The 18,947-nt window shown below is 37.1% G+C and overlaps 1 protein-coding gene across 1 annotated transcript; it reads left to right on the top strand.

Annotated features, from left to right (window-relative positions):
* Nucleotides 1-1,161: 1,161 nt before the first annotated feature.
* On the top strand, nucleotides 1,162-10,023 carry LOC135152185 (replication factor A protein 1-like). Its single transcript, XM_064092020.1, has 12 exons — nucleotides 1,162-1,239; nucleotides 1,322-1,613; nucleotides 1,748-1,844; nucleotides 1,945-2,066; nucleotides 2,181-2,262; nucleotides 2,381-2,516; nucleotides 2,629-2,789; nucleotides 2,871-2,991; nucleotides 3,082-3,285; nucleotides 3,364-3,416; nucleotides 3,516-3,553; nucleotides 9,926-10,023. The coding sequence occupies exons 1-12, from the start codon at nucleotides 1,162-1,164 to the stop codon at nucleotides 10,021-10,023; spliced, it is 1,482 nt and encodes a 493-aa protein (XP_063948090.1).
* Nucleotides 10,024-18,947: the final 8,924 nt, after the last annotated feature.

Here is an 18,947-nt window from a genome sequence, read left to right as displayed (position 1 = left end):
AGAAGATCCAAGTGACAGTAGAGATTTGAAAATTTCACATGTGCTTCATATACTTGATTGTTTGAGTTGATTAGTGGAGGATATGATTATTTTTGCCCGTGTTTTGGACAAACTATGAAGTAAAGCATTACACAATATGGAATGATATATATGATCAAACTGTACACAATCCCATAAAATCATCAAAACAATAATTTAAATCCTTACCTAAATATTAAATATTAAATACGGATAGTAATAATTTCACAATTTCGCACATATACTTGATTATTTGATTTGCCTAATTGACAATATGATTAGAATTCATCTGATTTGAACAAAATATGAAGCAAAATATTATATAATATGGTACATGATTTGTTATGATATGATTGCTGCAAAATTTGATATTATATTAAAATTATCAAATATGAAAAAGATATCCGATATCTATTTGAACAAAGTATGAAGTACAATATTATATTATATTATATGATATGATATCATACATGATATGATAAATGATAAAATTAGTGTAAAAATTGAACTAATATTAACAAAATCAGGCAAATGAACACGTGATCTTCAGGAGTCCAAGTAATCAATATAATAGACTTTTACGAGTTACCAGAATACTTTAATTCATCATGTATACCAAAGTTAATTTCCTTTTTTAATATTAACAAATATTATTTGAATTAACTACTAACTATTAACTATTATTCGTCTCTGATATATAAATCAATATTCCAATAACAGTTTTTCTCCCTTGATTATAAATACACCTTTATCTTTGGGAACGAGATATTTACAAAACTGAAACACGTCTCCATGATTCAATCATCTCCTTGATTATAGGTAAGCAGAGCGCGGTTATCAGTTGGTGGAGATAATGCAAAAACTACACACCCATATCAGCTTATATAAGGCATTCTACCACATTTGGGACACAACTCACCTCTTTCACTCAGCTACGACTCTTTCACTGAAATAGCTAACAGGTGCCATCTTCGCACTTCAGATTATCTTAATGTCATGTTGTTGTCTCTGTTTTTAGTTTGTTCATGCAATTGTTAATGACTTTTTTTTTGCCTCTGTATCAAATCTGGAAGCATGTTTACCCAACTGTGCGCTCTCGATTGTTCGAAGACAGCCTGGAGAATCAAGGTTAGAGTGACGAGGATGTGGCCCTCCATCTCGAACGCGTCAACTGGAAGCGATGGACTCAAGGGATACAATCTGATCTTGCTAGATGACGATGTAAGTGTGATTTTATGAAGTTTACATTTACGCACGCCACTGTTTGTATTAACTCCGATCATTGCATTGCTACAACTCACAGGACTGTCATGTGCATGCATTCATATATGCGGATAGTTGGAAATCACTTGCTGATAAGATTGATGAAGGATGTGTCTGTGTCATAACTAATTTTTACACAAAGAAAGCAACTGGGTCACTTAAACCAGTTTCATCCCCTATCCTGATTAATATCTCGCATTCAACAACGGTGGAAAAGGTTGAGGAGGACGATTTTATGATCCCAAGGCACAAGTTTGAGTTCGTTGATTTGGGAGACTTATTTGGCATTGCAACTGCCAACACCAACATTGAATATCCTGAGTTCTCAACAGGTTGTTTTATCCGTATTCAACAATATTGATTGCTGTTTTCTTTTTACTCTGAAAGTTTCTAATATGGACAATAATATGCAAAGTTAGAGATTTGCAGCTAGCCTGATTTATTATTGCTCTAATTTGCATGTCAGACGTGATTGGTGTCCTTGAAGACTATGAGGGATTGGCCAAAATTAAGACTGTGCACGGAGACAGGAACATTGTCAGGTTCAGACTCACCGATGGCAGGTCCTTATACAGCACTATATTACTATATCTTGGGCTTTCAATTTTTTATCTAAATCTTTTGCATGAGATAGTCATATGGTCATCTTTATTTGCCCTTCAGACATTCTCCAAGAGTCACCGTATGGGGACCACTTGCTGTTGCTACTGATACTGCCTACAAAGCTTGTGCTGCTCGGCCATTCATAATTATTATGGCCAGTGTTAAAATGAAAACCTTTCTTGGTAATTTACTAATTATTCTTTACATATTGCTAAGTGTTTGGCTTAATTTAAATGCATAGCCTTATGCATATATGCACCAGATGATTGAATATTTCTTAACACTTTGCTGTGCAGACTATGTTCAGATAAACACAGTCCCTTCGACTAAGATTTATCTGAACTTGGACAATGAGGTTGTGTCTGCAATGAGACAAAGGTACAATACAAGCTTCTAACTTTTTTTATTTTGGTATATGCAATATGCATTGACATAGATGTCCAAAATTTAATTCAAGCATTACAATCTGCCTTAAGACTATGACTGACTATTACAGGCTTGATGAGGAAGGATATGTTCCTTCAGAAAGGACGCTCTCTTCCACGTCTTCAGCAGCAGTAATTCCTCCTCCCATAATTGAAACCATTACTTTGAAGCAATTAAGTGAGAAGACAAAATCTGAATTTCTGAAGGTATTCTTGATAAGTTTATATTCATGACGATGTTTGTAGCTTATCACGGATATTCTTATTGTTTATAAGCCATTACGCTGGTAAAGTAATTTAATGTTTTGTTTTTATGTAGAGTATGTTCCTCTGCAAAGTGAAGGTTAAAAATATTGAGGAGAGTGAGAACTGGTGGTATGACTGTTGCCACAGAAGTAATTGCAATGAAGAAGTTTCCAAAGTTGAAGGGAAATTTAGGTGCTTCAAGTGTCACAGAAACTACCCGATTCCACAAAAAAGGTGCTTTAACAAATTGGCATTTATATATTCGTGTGAAGCAGCTTGCATAAAATTTTAACTAAAATGTGATTTTAAATATAGGTATCGTATTGCTGTGTTGGCTGAGGATGAAACAGAAGCTTTTAGCATGGTTCTCCTGGACAGGGCTGTTAAGAGAATTGTTGGGAAAACAGCGACAAAGCTGATTGCTGAAAGGATTGATGTATTCCTTGCTTGATCTTAATTTCTTTGTCGATTTGTGATTATCAACTTGGGTTTACTAATTTTTTTTTTACATTTTCTGTGTTACTAGAATCAAGCAACTTTGACAGATTATCCGGATGAGTTGAAGGCAATAAATGGGAAAGATCTAAGTTTTAAGATTGAGCTTAATGAAAACAATATTCTCCTCAAGAGTGCTGTGTACACCGTTACTAATGCTTTTGATTCTGAAATCACGGCTTCATCGAAATCCGAGGCTACAAATTCTGATGTGGAAGTCACTGGCTTCATAAATGTTAGTTTTCTAAATTTTTCCATACACTATTTTGTCATTGAAGCATGTTAAATATATCATGTGTTGCTTTTTTTTCAGAACAAGGATGGAGATGATGTTCAAAACGACGGGACCACACCGGACACAGCCAAGTCAAGCACCAAAAAAATCAAAATGGTTGAATTCCTTTTTTTTTTTTGCAGATTTATTTATATTGACTATATTGTCATTGTAAACCTCTATTCCTGCAGGAAATCCAGTGAGGAACAGAGCACTCGAAGTGGCAAGCGTTTGTTTTCAGTGATTTGTTTATCTCTTTTGCATTTGAATAAAGCGAGTGTTGTTTCCCTACAATGCTTGATGAAGTGTGGACACGACTTTCATTTGTGTTTGATTCCTGCGTGTTTAAGGATTTTCAATTTTCAATGATGTTAGTTTATGAAACTATTTACATTATTTCCTACACACTGCTCTATTCTGTCTACACTTATTTGTGTAGTTTACAATGCTTTGTGTGATGTGCTTTTGGTGTGAAGAAATTAACTATTTACATGTTTTTTTCGATAAGTAATTTATTCTTCTGATATGTGTTTACAAATTGATTGTGGAAATGTTATATATTTGATTCATTGCTTGATGGCCGGTTTAAATCTATTGGAATTTAACGTGTCCGAAGCACGGCAGATGAATATTTTTATATTCATCTTGGCTGTCAAAATTACCAATTACCAATGTGGAAGCAAATGGGATCTTCTGGTACATTAGCTGCATAGGATGTTAGGTCCAATCAGACGTAGAAGGGGGGGTTGAATACGTCTTACCAATTTCTTCGATTTAATTTAATTGCGGATAATCTTTGTTTCAGTCCATGTTAAATCAATCGTAAATAAATAACTCCAGCAAGTCGGGGAATATTCTTGTATTAGAAATAATCCTCTGCTACAAATTCCAACACAAGTGTCGGCTGCAGAGACTACAATCACTCTATTACAAACTCTCGATAAAAACGATCTTCTAATTTAACTCTCGAGAATGTGTATAGTGTGTGCACTTACAAAGTGTGTAGTTGTTTTCAAATGAAAACATCAAGCTCTATTTATAGGCTTTCCAACAACTAACCATGGTTAACGAGTTCGTCCTGGACGACTTGAGTTCGTCCTGGACGGATTCGATTTATAAAAATAAATCTAACTCCCTACAGTAGTGGAAGTGGCGCCAGTTGAATATACATATATATACATACATCACAAACTTGCGCTTGAGAGGTGAATGCACATATATATGTATGTGGTCAAACATTGCGCCTCAGGGGAGTCAAACTTGGCGCCCCAACTGTTGCTTCTGTGGACTTTGACTTAAAGAAATTCACAAACTTGCGCTAGTGAAGAGAATGGGAGGCGCAACCTTTGACTGAGTCAAAGGTTGCGCTCCAATGCAGTGGTAACTCCACTGTATGGAGTACTTAGAGCATCTCAGAGTTTGGTCAATTTGCGCCCAGTCAAAGTTGGCGCTTTGACCATGAGTATGTATCATACAGGTACAGTGGAGGGACTTAGAGAGATATTCTAAGTGGAGAGGGATGTCGAGGCGCAAACTTTGACTTGGTCAAAGTTTGCGCTTCAACACAGTTGGCGCCTTCCCTGTACAGTGTAGAGTCCTTAGTGAATTTCTTGACTTACATTCTTGCATCACTTATTTAAATATATATATATATATATATATATATATATATATAGAATTAATTGTGTTTAATTAATTACTTGAATTATTTATATTCAAGTAATTCACAATTAATATATATATATATATACATATGTATATCAATAAGTTCTTTGACAATATTCTGGAGCAGCTTGATTGACTTGATCAATTAATTCGTTGATCGAATCCACTGAATACTTTCATACGACCTGACGTCCTGTGCACTGGCCTGGTTCACGAACGATTCGAACTGAAATAATTCCTTGAATCCTTTGCTTGATAATATACTTGATCAGTCATCCCGGGTTAGGTGTTGCTTCGATAAATTTGATTATAAATAATCAAATTAAATATACTGAAATCTTCTGGTCTTTGATACTTGATCTTCAGGCAATCTTGATAGCAGAAACTGATTGTACTTTATTCTTCACTGAGGCTTGAACATGTTAATGAACTTCTTCCAGTGGACTGATGCTCGTCAAAGATATCTTGATTGTCTTTGTGTTAGGTCCTGAAACGATTGTAGAAGGGGGGGGGGTTGAATACAATCGTCACTAAAAATCGCGGCGGAATAATCTGATTTGAATTAAACTTGTTAATCAGATTTTAATTAATTAATATAACAATGTTTTAAGTCGTTATATAATTAATAAGGTTCGTTTTAATGTCCACTAAAGTTCGTAGAATAAATTCGACAGGATGTATTCTAACTTAGTGATTAAAACAATCGAGTGATCAAAGCACAGAAAACTGTGGATATAACAATTGCAAGTTACAAACAACTTGAAAGCTTTTACAATGCAATGAACACTTGGAAATGAAGAAGTGAAGCCATATTTATAGGCAAGCACATTGAACTAGGTATGACATTGAAAGGAATGACTTTTAAGCTTAGGAATGACATTACAAAGGAAGATATGACATTGTTACACAAAGCCATGCCCTAAAACAAGAAAGGAATGACTTAACTAAGCAATGTCATACTGCATAGGCACGGTATGACATTTTAAACTTGGTCATTAAGTCATTCGGTATGACTTACACCTCCAAAGCCATGTAGAACACTTCGGTATGACTTATTTAAGTCATAATCATGCAAGTCATACACACAACTGCCAAAGCCTGAATGGATGACACGGTATGACTTAATTAAGTCATACCAGTGACTTGTCTGAACACAGCACACGGTATGACATTCCATGTCATGCCAGGTTATGTCTGTTGAGAGCAAACGGTATGACTTATCAAGATAAAGTCATACCGAATGATCTACTCACACAAACAGCCACGGTATGGCTTTTTCAGACAAATCAGAGGAAGCCTTGTAGCAGAGCACGGTATGACATTCTTTTATAATGTCATACCGAGCTATTTGATGTATTAAAACAGTTTTAATAATTAAACAAATATTAGATAATTACCCACTTAATTATATTAATTATATAAATTCATAAATTAAATTAATTCGAAGATGAATCAATTTAATAAATAAATTATACAACTAATTTAATTATTTTGATTAGTGAGATAATTAAATAAATACTTATAAAATGTATATCTTCATCAGCAGAGACTTCAGGCTTGATTAAACTTTGTAGATCTTTGTCTTGATTGAACTGCCACTTGTAGTTGATGCAGAATACTTAATTGAAGTAGCTGACACACAAATGTACTGTCTGGTTCATCTGTATCTAGCTGAATTAAATATTCTTTATCAAATAAACATTTGAGATGTGGCTTGTTCGTCGATTCTTTGTCTTTGTAGTTCTTCTTCATTGGTAACAATAGTATGGAATCTTCTGAATAAATAAAGTATTAAAACTTTATACCTTCTGGACTTCTGGACGTGCTACAAAAGATTATTTGTACACTGAGGCTTGAACATATTAATGAACTTCTTCCAGTGGTGTGCAGCAGCATCCTGAAATTCTTCAGACATATAATTTCAATAAATCACTTGACGTTCTTCGTACGGATTCCTTCAACAGTACTTGCTATTTACCTTGCTTTCTTATCAGAGTTGAGTTGGTACCTCTTTAATTACAAATAGGCTGAACATATGCCTTTCAATCTCCCCCTATTTGTTTGTTAACATAACATGCAAATTATCGAGAGGATAACTCAACTAACTGATAAGACAAAGGATTAAACATGGATTGTAAATAGCAAAAAGTTTCTGGTATTTCATTAAACATTCACCAGAATTCAAAAGATTACATTAGATTACAAAAGGATGTTCTTACTGAACATATATTACAAATCCCTAATGAATCTAAAGATCAACTTCTCCTTCTTCGATATTAGAAGTGTGAAGGATAGGAGTTGATGGTTCTTCCCTGGTTGGCACTTCAGATGTAGTGGATTCACCACGCTTCATTCGTTCCTTTGCCAGAGCCAGTTGATGTAGTACTTCCAAATCCACAGGGTCTTCTCGGAAGTCTGATGGCTGAGATTTTGTAACATGTTTCATCTTTCGAAAGTACTGACCAACATTCTTTCGAGTGCAGTAAGCAAGAATCACATCATCAGCATCAGACTTAGCTTTAGAAGCGAAGCCCTTGGTTCTTAACAGAGTGGAGGTAAGAGCAAGTTGCTTAGCGGGATACTTTGACAAGGCTTCTTCGTTGAGATAGACAGTGCTGAAGATCTCCTTGTGAATGAACTTAACACAATAAGGATTCCTGACAACCTGAGGACTGTGGAATACAGCTTGTTCCAGCAGTTTGTCACGAAGAAGTTCATTCAGGTTGGAGCTGCGCTTTACCTTATTCCGAAGCACCCAGAGCTCAGATACAGAGAGTGATTTCAGAGATTCGACAGATAGTCTGAAAGAACCATTCCTCTGTGTATAGACAATTAGCTCCCATTGCTCTAGCAGGTTGTTGACTCCCACAGTCACATAATTCAATTCCAAAGCAAAGGCATGCATAAAGACATCCTCATCAGAGTTTACCTCTCTAAGATCATAGATCAGAGATAAGAACTTGTTGTCATCGAAAGGCTCTCTTTGAGGTCCATTAAAAATTCTTCTTGCTATGTCCCAGCTTTTTCCTTCTTTCCTCCTTATATCAAGATTCTTCTGCTTGATTGCAGCATCATAGATTTTCTGTTTCTCGATCTTGATTTGTTCTTCTGTGATCAACTTGTCCTCTAGAAGTTTTTGGAAATCACGAAGCTTACGCTTTCTAGCTTCATTTTCAGCTTTGAACTTCCGGACATTCTCCTCATGTTCTAGGTCAACAGGTTCTTCTTCCTGAAACAAATAACCCTCATCAAATATACCTTCTTCTTCTTCTGCTTGACGATAGGTAGCATCGAAGATGTCATCATCATCCATATCCGGTGGATAGTCATCATAACTATCAGAATTGAAAACATTATCGGACTGATGTAACGGTTCTTTGCCTTTAGACTTATGAGTTTCTTTGTCAGGGGCAGATCCAGAAGTGGTATTTCCCTTGTTGCTTTGATTTGAGCTATTGCCTCTATCATCCCTGTCACCTTTGTCTCTATTCTCCCCCTTAGTTGAGGGATCCTCTCCAGAGGGTTGATCATCAGACTTGTTGGAGTTTCTGAGGAGTTGATCTAACTTGCTGTCGATGGTCTCAAATTTGGACATGTAAAGTTCATGATTAGACCTCATTTCAACAGCCAAGTCATGGATTTCTTCTTTAAGCTCATCCCTATACGAACTGGATGGCCTCTCCTCAGTTTTCTGTTGTAGGGTCACCAACTGTGCACCCTTGAGCTTTTCATTCTCAGCAATCATTCTGGCTAATTCAGCTCTTAACTTAGCCATTTGTTCCTCAAACAGAGCCGGGTCAGTGTGTGCACTCACCTCACGTACACTCAAAGCTGTTTCACTAGCCTCACGTGCATGTGTATCGCTCGGTGTTTGCCTTACATCACTCTGTTCATTCACTCTTCCCGCTGTACCTGTATATACTACCAATGTCCCCTGAGATGGGTTCAAAGGTAGTGGAGGAACAAATTGTCCTCCGGAAGCCTGTGAGGGCAGATTAACTTGCACGCTGCCAAGTTCCGCCTGATCAGAAAAGAAAGGGAGATCAGCAAAGTTTTCATAAATAAGACATTGATTTTGAAAATCTGTGCACTCAGTAAACATAGTAACCTGTGTATCTGTTTGGGTTGGCACTAGCGTGAGTGCTAGCGCAGTGCTTGACTCTGTACAAGTTACCGCGGCCGGACGGTCAATTTCAATGGCCACATCCTGTAGAGAGAATGGGTCCAGAGACTGCTTATCTGCCATTTCAAAATCTGAGCCTTGTTGGGAAGGCACAGATGAGGCTACAGTTGTCTCCAAAGTTTCCACCCTTTGCTTCTTTGAGGGAGACAGAGCTGTGGGTTTATTCATCAAACTACTCGAACTCCGTTTCCTCGCAACTTTACGAACAGGTTGCATTGAAGTGTTGGTTGATGTGTTTGGAGAAACGAATATTTGTTGAAGAGAATCTTCAGCTAGGTTATGAACCTGTGTGTTGTCAGGTTCATTGCTGGTAGGCTGGAAAACAAAATCCATGTCACAAACAAGATCACAACGATAATCTGACGTATCAACATTAAAATTAGATGATAAGTTAGAAAGTACCTGAGCTACCTGTAGGTCCTGACGAAAGGACTGCAGCTCTGGGTTGATAGGAGAGTCAGAGGGTAGGGGTTGTGAGGTAGATTGTGTTTGTGGGATGATTTGGGATTGTGTTTGGTGTAGGAGAGGTTCAGATGAAGATGGTTGATGCTCGAAGAGATCATAATCCAAAGTTTGATCTTCAAATGAAGGGTTAGATTGTTCTGTTTGAAGGATGGGGGAGTGATATGATGATTGGTTGGATGAGTGGTGTGAAGATTGTGCTTCTTGAGATTGTTGAGGTGAATGCTGCTGTTGTTGTTGTTGTTGTAGAAGTTGTTGTTGATGGTGTTGTGTAGGTTGTTGAGTCTGCAGGGGTTGAGGTTCTTGAAGCTGTTGCTGCTGCTGCTGTTGTTGTTGAGGTTGAGGTGGATGAGCCACTTGCATTTGATATGGTTGAAGAGGAGCATTGAACATTTGGAGCAAGTGAGGAGTGGTGATTAGTGGAACATTAGCAAATTTATTCTTGTTATCCAACTGAGTCATAAGTTTGGTGCAGGCACGAGGAACTTGTGCCACAGGAGAGTTGGAGTAGTGTTCCTTCTCAGCGTCAGTCATCTTGTCATTCAGAAACAACATGATGAAGCGAGGATAAAAGCATGCAACCTTCGCGTTCTGTTCAACAGATCTGTTCCTTAGGGGCCCTAACTTGGAAAGAATGGCTTGAAGAATAAGCTTTCCAAAGTTAATCCGACGATTATAAACAATGCTGAACCCAATCTTCTGAAGCAGCGAGGTTATCACATTAAAGTTCTTGCGAGTGGTCGGAGCAAACACTTTAGCCAAAGTGTCGAAGAAAAGATCCCACTCAGGCTTCAGATTGCCTTTCAACATTCTAGGCAAATTGATTTCTCCCTGATATAAGATTGTTTCGAAGAAATTGGAGAGTTCAGCTTCGGTAGGGAGTTCAACAAAATTATCCCTGGGAAACCCCAAAATCCTATTAACATCATCAGTGCTGACAGTAATCGTACGTCCTCTGTGTACATCTCCAGAAATCCGATGATTATCCAACAAAGTAGTGTTCAGGGCTGTCGTGTAGAAGTCCTGAATAGGCTGTATCTGGAGATCTGCATGAGCTGTAATAGCAGTGCTGACGAGCGACTGGCTATTCAGAAATCGGACCCACGGTCTAAAACGAGCCAAACTGGCCTCGGGGTCGAAAAATCCATTTAAATTAGTCTCCTCGATAACAAAACGACCGGCCATTTTTAAAATTACAAATTGAATTAAGTGAGAATTTTTTCAAATAAAACAATAATTTTCAAATTTCTCACAAATTTCAATTAATAATTAAATATCAATTAATTAAATTAATTAATAATTCGAATTAAAGGGTTAAATTCGAATTAAAACTTAATTTAATTTAAAATGGCTAAGTAAGGTCCCCAAACAAAGTCTTAAGCTCCACTTAGTACAAAAATCCCCAAATTAAGCTATGGAAACCCTAAATTCGAATTCCAAGAAAAGGGGTTTCAAAATCAGTGCACCCAATCCACTACAACTTGATCAGTATTGATAATCCACGGCCAAATAGTTACAAACCCGGTCACAAATCGTTAAGAATCGGTCAGAAACGCCTTGACTCGGTCGAACTCGGTTCGAAACTCAGCGAAAAATGGGCAGCGATTCGACTTGTTTCCTTGATTAATCAGTAACCAGCAAGCTCTTTAGGCTTGAAATAAGTAACCAGCAAGTTATTTGAAGCAAAAACTTGAAAAACTCGAAGCTTGGAACAATGTCGTGTGTATATGCGTGTAACAGGTGTGAAGAAGATGAAGTTAGAGTAAGGTATGACTTACATGAGTTAAGTCATATGGGTTTTGTAAAGTCGGTATGACTTTCTAAGGTAATGTCATACCGAGTTTCCTAGAATGCCATTCTGGGATGTTCGGTATGGCATTTCCGAAAAGTCATACCGCATAACCACATAAGGCCGAATGTTAATTCGGTATGACATATTCAAAATGTCATACCGTTTGAGAGGTGTATGCAGTAAGCCAGCCGGTATGACATTATCTAAAAATGTCATACCGAGCTACAAAACAGATTATATATATATAAAAACGAAATACAAAATATGATTTTTGATTATTTTTGAAACAATAAAACCTTTTGCACATTAATCAAAAATCTAATACACATAATATATAAAATATTACACATATATTTTGTAAAATTCAACTTTAATTAAATATAAATACTTATGAATTTAACTTTAATTCAGTAAAATGAATTAACTTAAAAACAAATATTTATGCTTAATTAATTTTGAAAAATACAAAATAAATACATATAATTATCTAAATGCATGGAGAATATTACAGGGGAGAATGCAGCACTTAGAAAATTATAGAGACAGATATGAACATGCATAATTACACATAAAATTATCAGATAATTTACAAACAATTATATAAAATCTAATAAAATAGATATAATTACACAGAAAATTCACAAAAATATATAATAATATGTAAAATACATATAAAATATATACAAAGAGAATCATGGCATATTTAACATCCCTAGCTCACAAACCAACTTAGAGAAAGTGGATTCATCAAGTGGTTTCGTGAAGATGTCTGCAATCTGATCAGCTGTGGGTACGAAATGTAACACCACAGTACCATTCATGACATGTTCTCGAATGAAATGATACCTGATATCTATGTGCTTGGTCCTGGAGTGTTGCACTGGATTGTTTGAAATGGCTATGGCACTGGTGTTGTCACAAAATATTGGAATTTTGTCGACAGAAATACCATAATCATTTAATTGGTTTCTGATCCAGAGAATCTGAGCACAGCAACTGCCAGCAGCTATGTACTCAGCTTCAGCAGTAGAAGTAGACACTGAGTGTTGCTTCTTGCTGTACCAGGAAACCAATCGACGTCCTAGAAATTGACAACTTCCAGACGTACTCTTTCTGTCAATCCTGCAACCTGCATAATCAGAATCTGTATAGCCGGTTAAGTCAAAACCAGTATTCTTAGGGTACCAAATACCTAAACCAGGTGTACCCTTAAGATATCTAAAGATTCTTTTGACGGCTATAAGATGTGATTCCTTAGGATCAGCTTGAAACCTAGCACATAAACATGTTGCAAACATGATATCTGGTCTGCTTGCAGTAAGATAAAGTAAGGAGCCAATCATACCTCGATAGCTTGTGATATCAACTTTCTTACCAGATTTATCCTGGTCAAGCTTTGTGGCAGTGGCCATGGGTGTCTTTGCCGGAGAAGAGTCTTCTAGATTGTACTTTCTTAGAAGATCTCTGACATACTTTGATTGGCAAATGAATATTCCATCTTCCTTTTGGCTTACTTGAAGACCAAGGAAGTAAGACAGTTCACCCATCATACTCATCACATAGTTACTCTGCATTAACTTAGCAAATCTCTTGCACAAGTTGTCGTTAGTAGAACCAAATATAATATCATCAACATATATTTGAACAAATATCATATCATTATCATGCAATTTGTAAAAGAGAGTTTTGTCTATGACACCTCTAGTAAATTTATTTTCAATTAAAAATTCAGAGAGGGTGTCATACCATGTCCTTGGTGATTGCTTAAGCCCATAGACAGCTTTGAATAGGAAGTACACAAAATCAGCAAATTCTGGATTTTCAAAGCCAGGGGGCTGTTCCAGATATACTTCTTCTTCCAGCTTTCCATTCAGAAATGCACTTTTCACATCCATTTGATAAACTCTGAAGTTGGAATGTGCAGCAAATGCAAGAAATATTCTGATGGCTTCAAGACGAGCAACTGGAGCATAAGTTTCATCATAATCAATTCCTTCTTCTTGAGAATAACCTTTTGCAACCAGTCTGGCTTTGTTTCTCACAACAATGCCATCACCATCTAACTTGTTACGGAAGACCCATCTAGCTCCAATGGTAGATTTTCCTTTTGGTCTTGGAACCAGGGCCCAGACTTCTTGTCTCTCAAATTGATTGAGTTCTTCTTGCATGGCAAGAACCCAATCAGGATCAGCAAGTGCTTCTTCTATTTTCTTTGGTTCTAGTTGAGATAGAAATCCAGAAAATAAACATTCATTTGTCGTAGCACTTCTAGTCCTTACACCAACATCAGGATCACCAATAATCAGATCAAAGGGATGATCTCTGCTCCAAATCCTTTCCCTTGGAAGTTGTGTCCTTGATGATTCAGCAGTATCATCATTAGGCTGATGTGTATGACTAGTTGATCCACCAGCTCCCCCTGAGCTGTTGCCAGGTTGACTTGATGATCCACCACTAGCATTAGTGGAATCTCCAGCATTATTGCCATTTCCTCCACCATTGCCTGGATCATTATCATTGTTGTCATCACCTGTTGCAACCTCAGGTGGCACATCATCATCTGAATCAGAATCTGGATAGTTGTCAAACCTCAGAGATTCAGATGGATCAGCAGATTGTAAACTTGGTAGTTTAGTGTCATCAAATGTTACATTGACACTAACTTTCACTGACAGAGTATCAATTACAAAAACTCTATAAGCATTATTTGTATAACCAACAAAAATTGCTTCAGATGCCTTTGGCTCAAACTTGTTCAAGTTCTCTTCACCATCCTTGAGAACAAAACACTTGGCTCCAAAGACATGAAGATGTTTGACGTATGGTTTCTTGTCTTTATACAAATGAAATGGAGTTTTCATATGATCCTTGTTGATCAAAGTTCTATTCTGGGTATAGCAGGCAGTAGACACAGCTTCAGCCCAAAAGTACAGTGGAAGCTTTGATTCAGCAATCATAGTCCTTGCAGCTTCAATCAGTGTACGATTCTTTCTCTCGACGACTCCATTCTGCTGTGGAGTCCTTGGTGCTGAATACTGCCTTCTAATTCCCTTTTCAGAGTAAAAGTTGATTAGAGTTTGATTCTTGAATTCAGTGCCATTATCTGACCTTACAGCTTTTACTGGCACACCCTTTTCTAATTCAACTGACTTTATATGATCAATCACTGTCAACGGGGTTTCATCCTTAGAAACCAGAAAGTAAACCCAAGTAAATTTTGAGAAGTCATCCACAATAACTAAGGCATATCTTCCTCCATCAATGGATGCAACATTCACAGGGCCAAACAGATCCATATGCAACAAATGAAGTGGATCTGTAATGGTATTGATGGTTTTGCCTTTGTGGGATGCTCTCTTCGCTTTTCCTTTCTGACAAGCTTCACAAAGATCATCAGATGAGAATTCCAGGGAAGGCAAACCTCTCACTAGATCTCTCTTGACTAGAGAGTTCATGGTTTTGAAGTTGAGGTGTGAGAGCTTCTTATGCCATAACCAACTATCTTCAGCAGACGCTTTGGCATAGAAACAGTGAACTTCGTTTCCTGGTCCTGAAGACAAATCAGCTACGAATATATTGCCTTTCCTTATGCCACATAGTGAAGGACGCTTATCCTTGATATGTTTAATGATACATATCTCCTTTTCAAAATGAACATAATAACCTTTGTCACAGAATTGACTGACACTCAGGAGATTATGTTGAAGTCCTTCAACTATTGCAATATCTTCTATGATGATCCTTCCAATTTTGTACTTGCCATATCCCACAGTACGACCTTTGCTATTATCAGCAAAACTGACTGTAGGGCCAGCTCCTTCTCTTATGTCCTCCAGCAGGGATTTATTGCCAGTCATGTGCATTGACGCTCCACTGTCAAGCACCCAGGTAACACGAACAACTCCACTGGCACCCTGCAAAAGACAACTTGATTAGACAGTCTTTGGGACCCACACTTGATTGGGTCCAGCAAACTTAAAGAATTGATTTCTATCAGGTAATACAACAGAGCCTTTTGGACTGATACTTGGTTCAGATTTGACTGAACTTACTTCCTTAACAACAGCCTTATAAACCTTGGTTTTAGGCTTTGGAACATAAGTCTCCTTTCTCTTGTGAGAAGGACTAGCAGTCTTTGATCTAGCATGCTTGTTGTTTGTGTGTTGTCTAGGTGATGTGTTTTCATTTTTAGCATGCAAATTTTTAAAATATGCAGACATCAAATTGAAAGCACAAGTCATACAATTATCAACACCACAGTATTTATGACATGCATCAAAAGTAGGAGCAACAGGAATATCAGTCATCACAGTAGGAACGTCAACAGATTCTACTCTAACTTTGTTAACAGTTTTAAAGTTCTCAGTAGAATGACATCTGTTATCTCTGTTCTTACTGTTCACAAAACTATTAGGCTTGTTGAATTTGGTTCTTTCAGAGTTGACACCTAAACCAGCTTTAGGCAACCTAACATTGCCTTTCACTTTGATTGGTTTCAGTGATGTCGGGATCTCATCTTTCTTCTCATTACTCTCTTTCATTTTAAGGTCTTCCTGTTTGAGTTCATAGTTAATGACAACAGGAGTTTCTAACAGAGGTTCAGCTTCTGAGGCCTTAAACAAAGGTTGAGGGGAATCTTTCAAAACAAAAGGAATTCCTCTCTCCTTTGCACTCTTCTTAAAGGGAGTAATGTTACTAGCCTTACCTACAGATTTGTTATAGTCAAAGCCTATTCCAACAGTTCTCTTGATCTCTTGTTTATCATTAAGTTCTTTGACTATCATGGAGGCATCCTTAAAGGCTTTACATTTCACTTTCTCTTCGTCTAGCTGAAGTCTTAACGCAATCTCACCTTTCTCTAGAACTTTGACTTTAGCACATTGAAATCCTAAATCCATAGTCAATTGTTCTATTTTAGGTTTTAATACTTTCATCTCATTCATTTTATAAGCATGAATATCTAAGACTAAAGTATCAATTTTAAGATTGGCAGCTTTCAACCTTTTAATAGCATCATCTCTTTCAAGTCCTAATTGCATAAAAAGTTTAGGGCATTTAGGATCTACCTGAAAGCTTCCAGCAGGAGGAGGTGAAGATGATCCAGTAGTAGCCATGAAAGCAACATTCCCTAGCTGCTCCTCTTCATCACTATCTGTATCATCCCAGCTTTTGCCTTCTGCCAGATATGATTTGCTCTTGAAGCTTTGACTTCCAGAAGTACCATGATGCTTTCTAACCAGTGCATCATACTTCTGCTTCAGCTCATCATACGAATCCTTTCTCTTTCCTTGAACCTTGGGCTGCTTGCACTCAGTTGCAAAGTGTCCAGGTTCACCACAGTTGAAACATTTAAATTTACTTCTGTCCACCATCCCAGTCTTGTATCCTCCTTTGCTTGTTGAAGATGAATAGCCTCCCTTCTGAAACTTACTAACAGTAGGTTTGTATTTATAGGAAGGGTTCTTCCGGAATCTCATGTTTCCAAACTTCTTGGCAAACAGGGATAGAGATTGATCTTCTAACAGTTCCAGCTCTTCCATTGTATAGAACTCTTCGTCACCACTGGAAGAAGCAGTCTGACCCATCTCAGGTACAACAAACTCCTGAGTGGTTTTAGAAGGAACAACAACATCCTTCTTTTCTTCCGGTATAGGTGACTCAACAACTAGAGCTCTTGACTGGTTCTGTGTTTTACCCCAGCCATATCTCTGTTTACTCTGAACTTGCTCCAGTTCATAAGTTTTCAAAACTCCGTAGAGTCTTTCCAGAGAAATCTCATTCAGATCTCTGCTTTCCCTGATGGCAGTGATTCTGTGTTCCAGATGTTCAGGAAGGGTTAAGAGAAACTTCATGTTGACCTCTTTCTTGTCGTAGAATTTCCCATTCAGATTTAAATTATTTATCAAATTATTAAGTCTGATAAATACTTCTGAAATCCCTTCACCGGGATGAGAACCAAACTGTTCATACTGAGCCATCAGTATCTCTTTCTTGTTTTCCCTAACTTCCTCTGAGCCTTCATTGATAATCTCTAATGTATCCCAGATTTGCTTGGCGTTCGTACAATTTACAACAGCATTGTACATCACTGGATTTAGAGATTCAACCAAAATTAGTTGAAGAGCATCATCTAAGTTCATCTGATCACTCTCTTCATCGGTGTACTCAGAAAGTTCTTTCGGAATGACCTGATGAGGTATCAACACACCATCCTCTTCGTGTGCTAATATGACCTTCATCGGAGTAGTAACACCCTTGTCTAAAATCCCAATGTATTTTCTGTTCGCGGTGCGGAGGAATAGGAACATGTGCCTCTTCCATAGGCCAAAGTGTTCCTGGCTGAACGGTGGGATTTTGATGCTACTGATCTTTTGTGTACTCATATTTAAGGATTTGAAGTGAATAGTGTTTGGATGAGATTTGGATTTTTGAAAGAGAAATATTTTAAATCAGAATTAATTTTTGGAATAAAATTAATTCGAATAAAAAATATTTGGACGTTACAGAGTGTGTATAGGATCTGATACGGAAAAATGGTATCAACCGCTCTGATGCCAATTGTTAGGTCCTGAAACGATTGTAGAAGGGGGGGGGGTTGAATACAATCGTCACTAAAAATCGCGGCGGAATAATCTGATTTGAATTAAACTTGTTAATCAGATTTTAATTAATTAATATAACAATGTTTTAAGTCGTTATATAATTAATAAGGTTCGTTTTAATGTCCACTAAAGTTCGTAGAATAAATTCGACAGGATGTATTCTAACTTAGTGATTAAAACAATCGAGTGATCAAAGCACAGAAAACTGTGGATATAACAATTGCAAGTTACAAACAACTTGAAAGCTTTTACAATGCAATGAACACTTGGAAATGAAGAAGTGAAGCCATATTTATAGGCAAGCACATTGAACTAGGTATGACATTGAAAGGAATGACTTTTAAGCTTAGGAATGACATTACAAAGGAAGATATGACATTGTTACACAAAGCCATGCCCTAAAACAAGAAAGGAATGACTTAACTAAGCAATGTCATACTGCATAGGCACGGTATGACATTTTAAACTTGGTCATTAAGTCATTCGGTATGACTTACACCTCCAAAGCCATGTAGAACACTTCGGTATGACTTATTTAAGTCATAATCATGCAAGTCATACACACAACTGCCAAAGCCTGAATGGATGACACGGTATGACTTAATTAAGTCATACCAGTGACTTGTCTGAACACAGCACACGGTATGACATTCCATGTCATGCCAGGTTATGTCTGTTGAGAGCAAACGGTATGACTTATCAAGATAAAGTCATACCGAATGATCTACTCACACAAACAGCCACGGTATGGCTTTTTCAGACAAATCAGAGGAAGCCTTGTAGCAGAGCACGGTATGACATTCTTTTATAATGTCATACCGAGCTATTTGATGTATTAAAACAGTTTTAATAATTAAACAAATATTAGATAATTACCCACTTAATTATATTAATTATATAAATTCATAAATTAAATTAA

Source organism: Daucus carota, chromosome 4 (assembly GCF_001625215.2).
Source record: "Daucus carota subsp. sativus chromosome 4, DH1 v3.0, whole genome shotgun sequence".
Taxonomy (NCBI): Eukaryota; Viridiplantae; Streptophyta; class Magnoliopsida; order Apiales; family Apiaceae; genus Daucus; species Daucus carota.
Note: the sequence above shows the minus strand (reverse complement) of the source record. Positions and strands in the feature narration are given on the sequence as shown.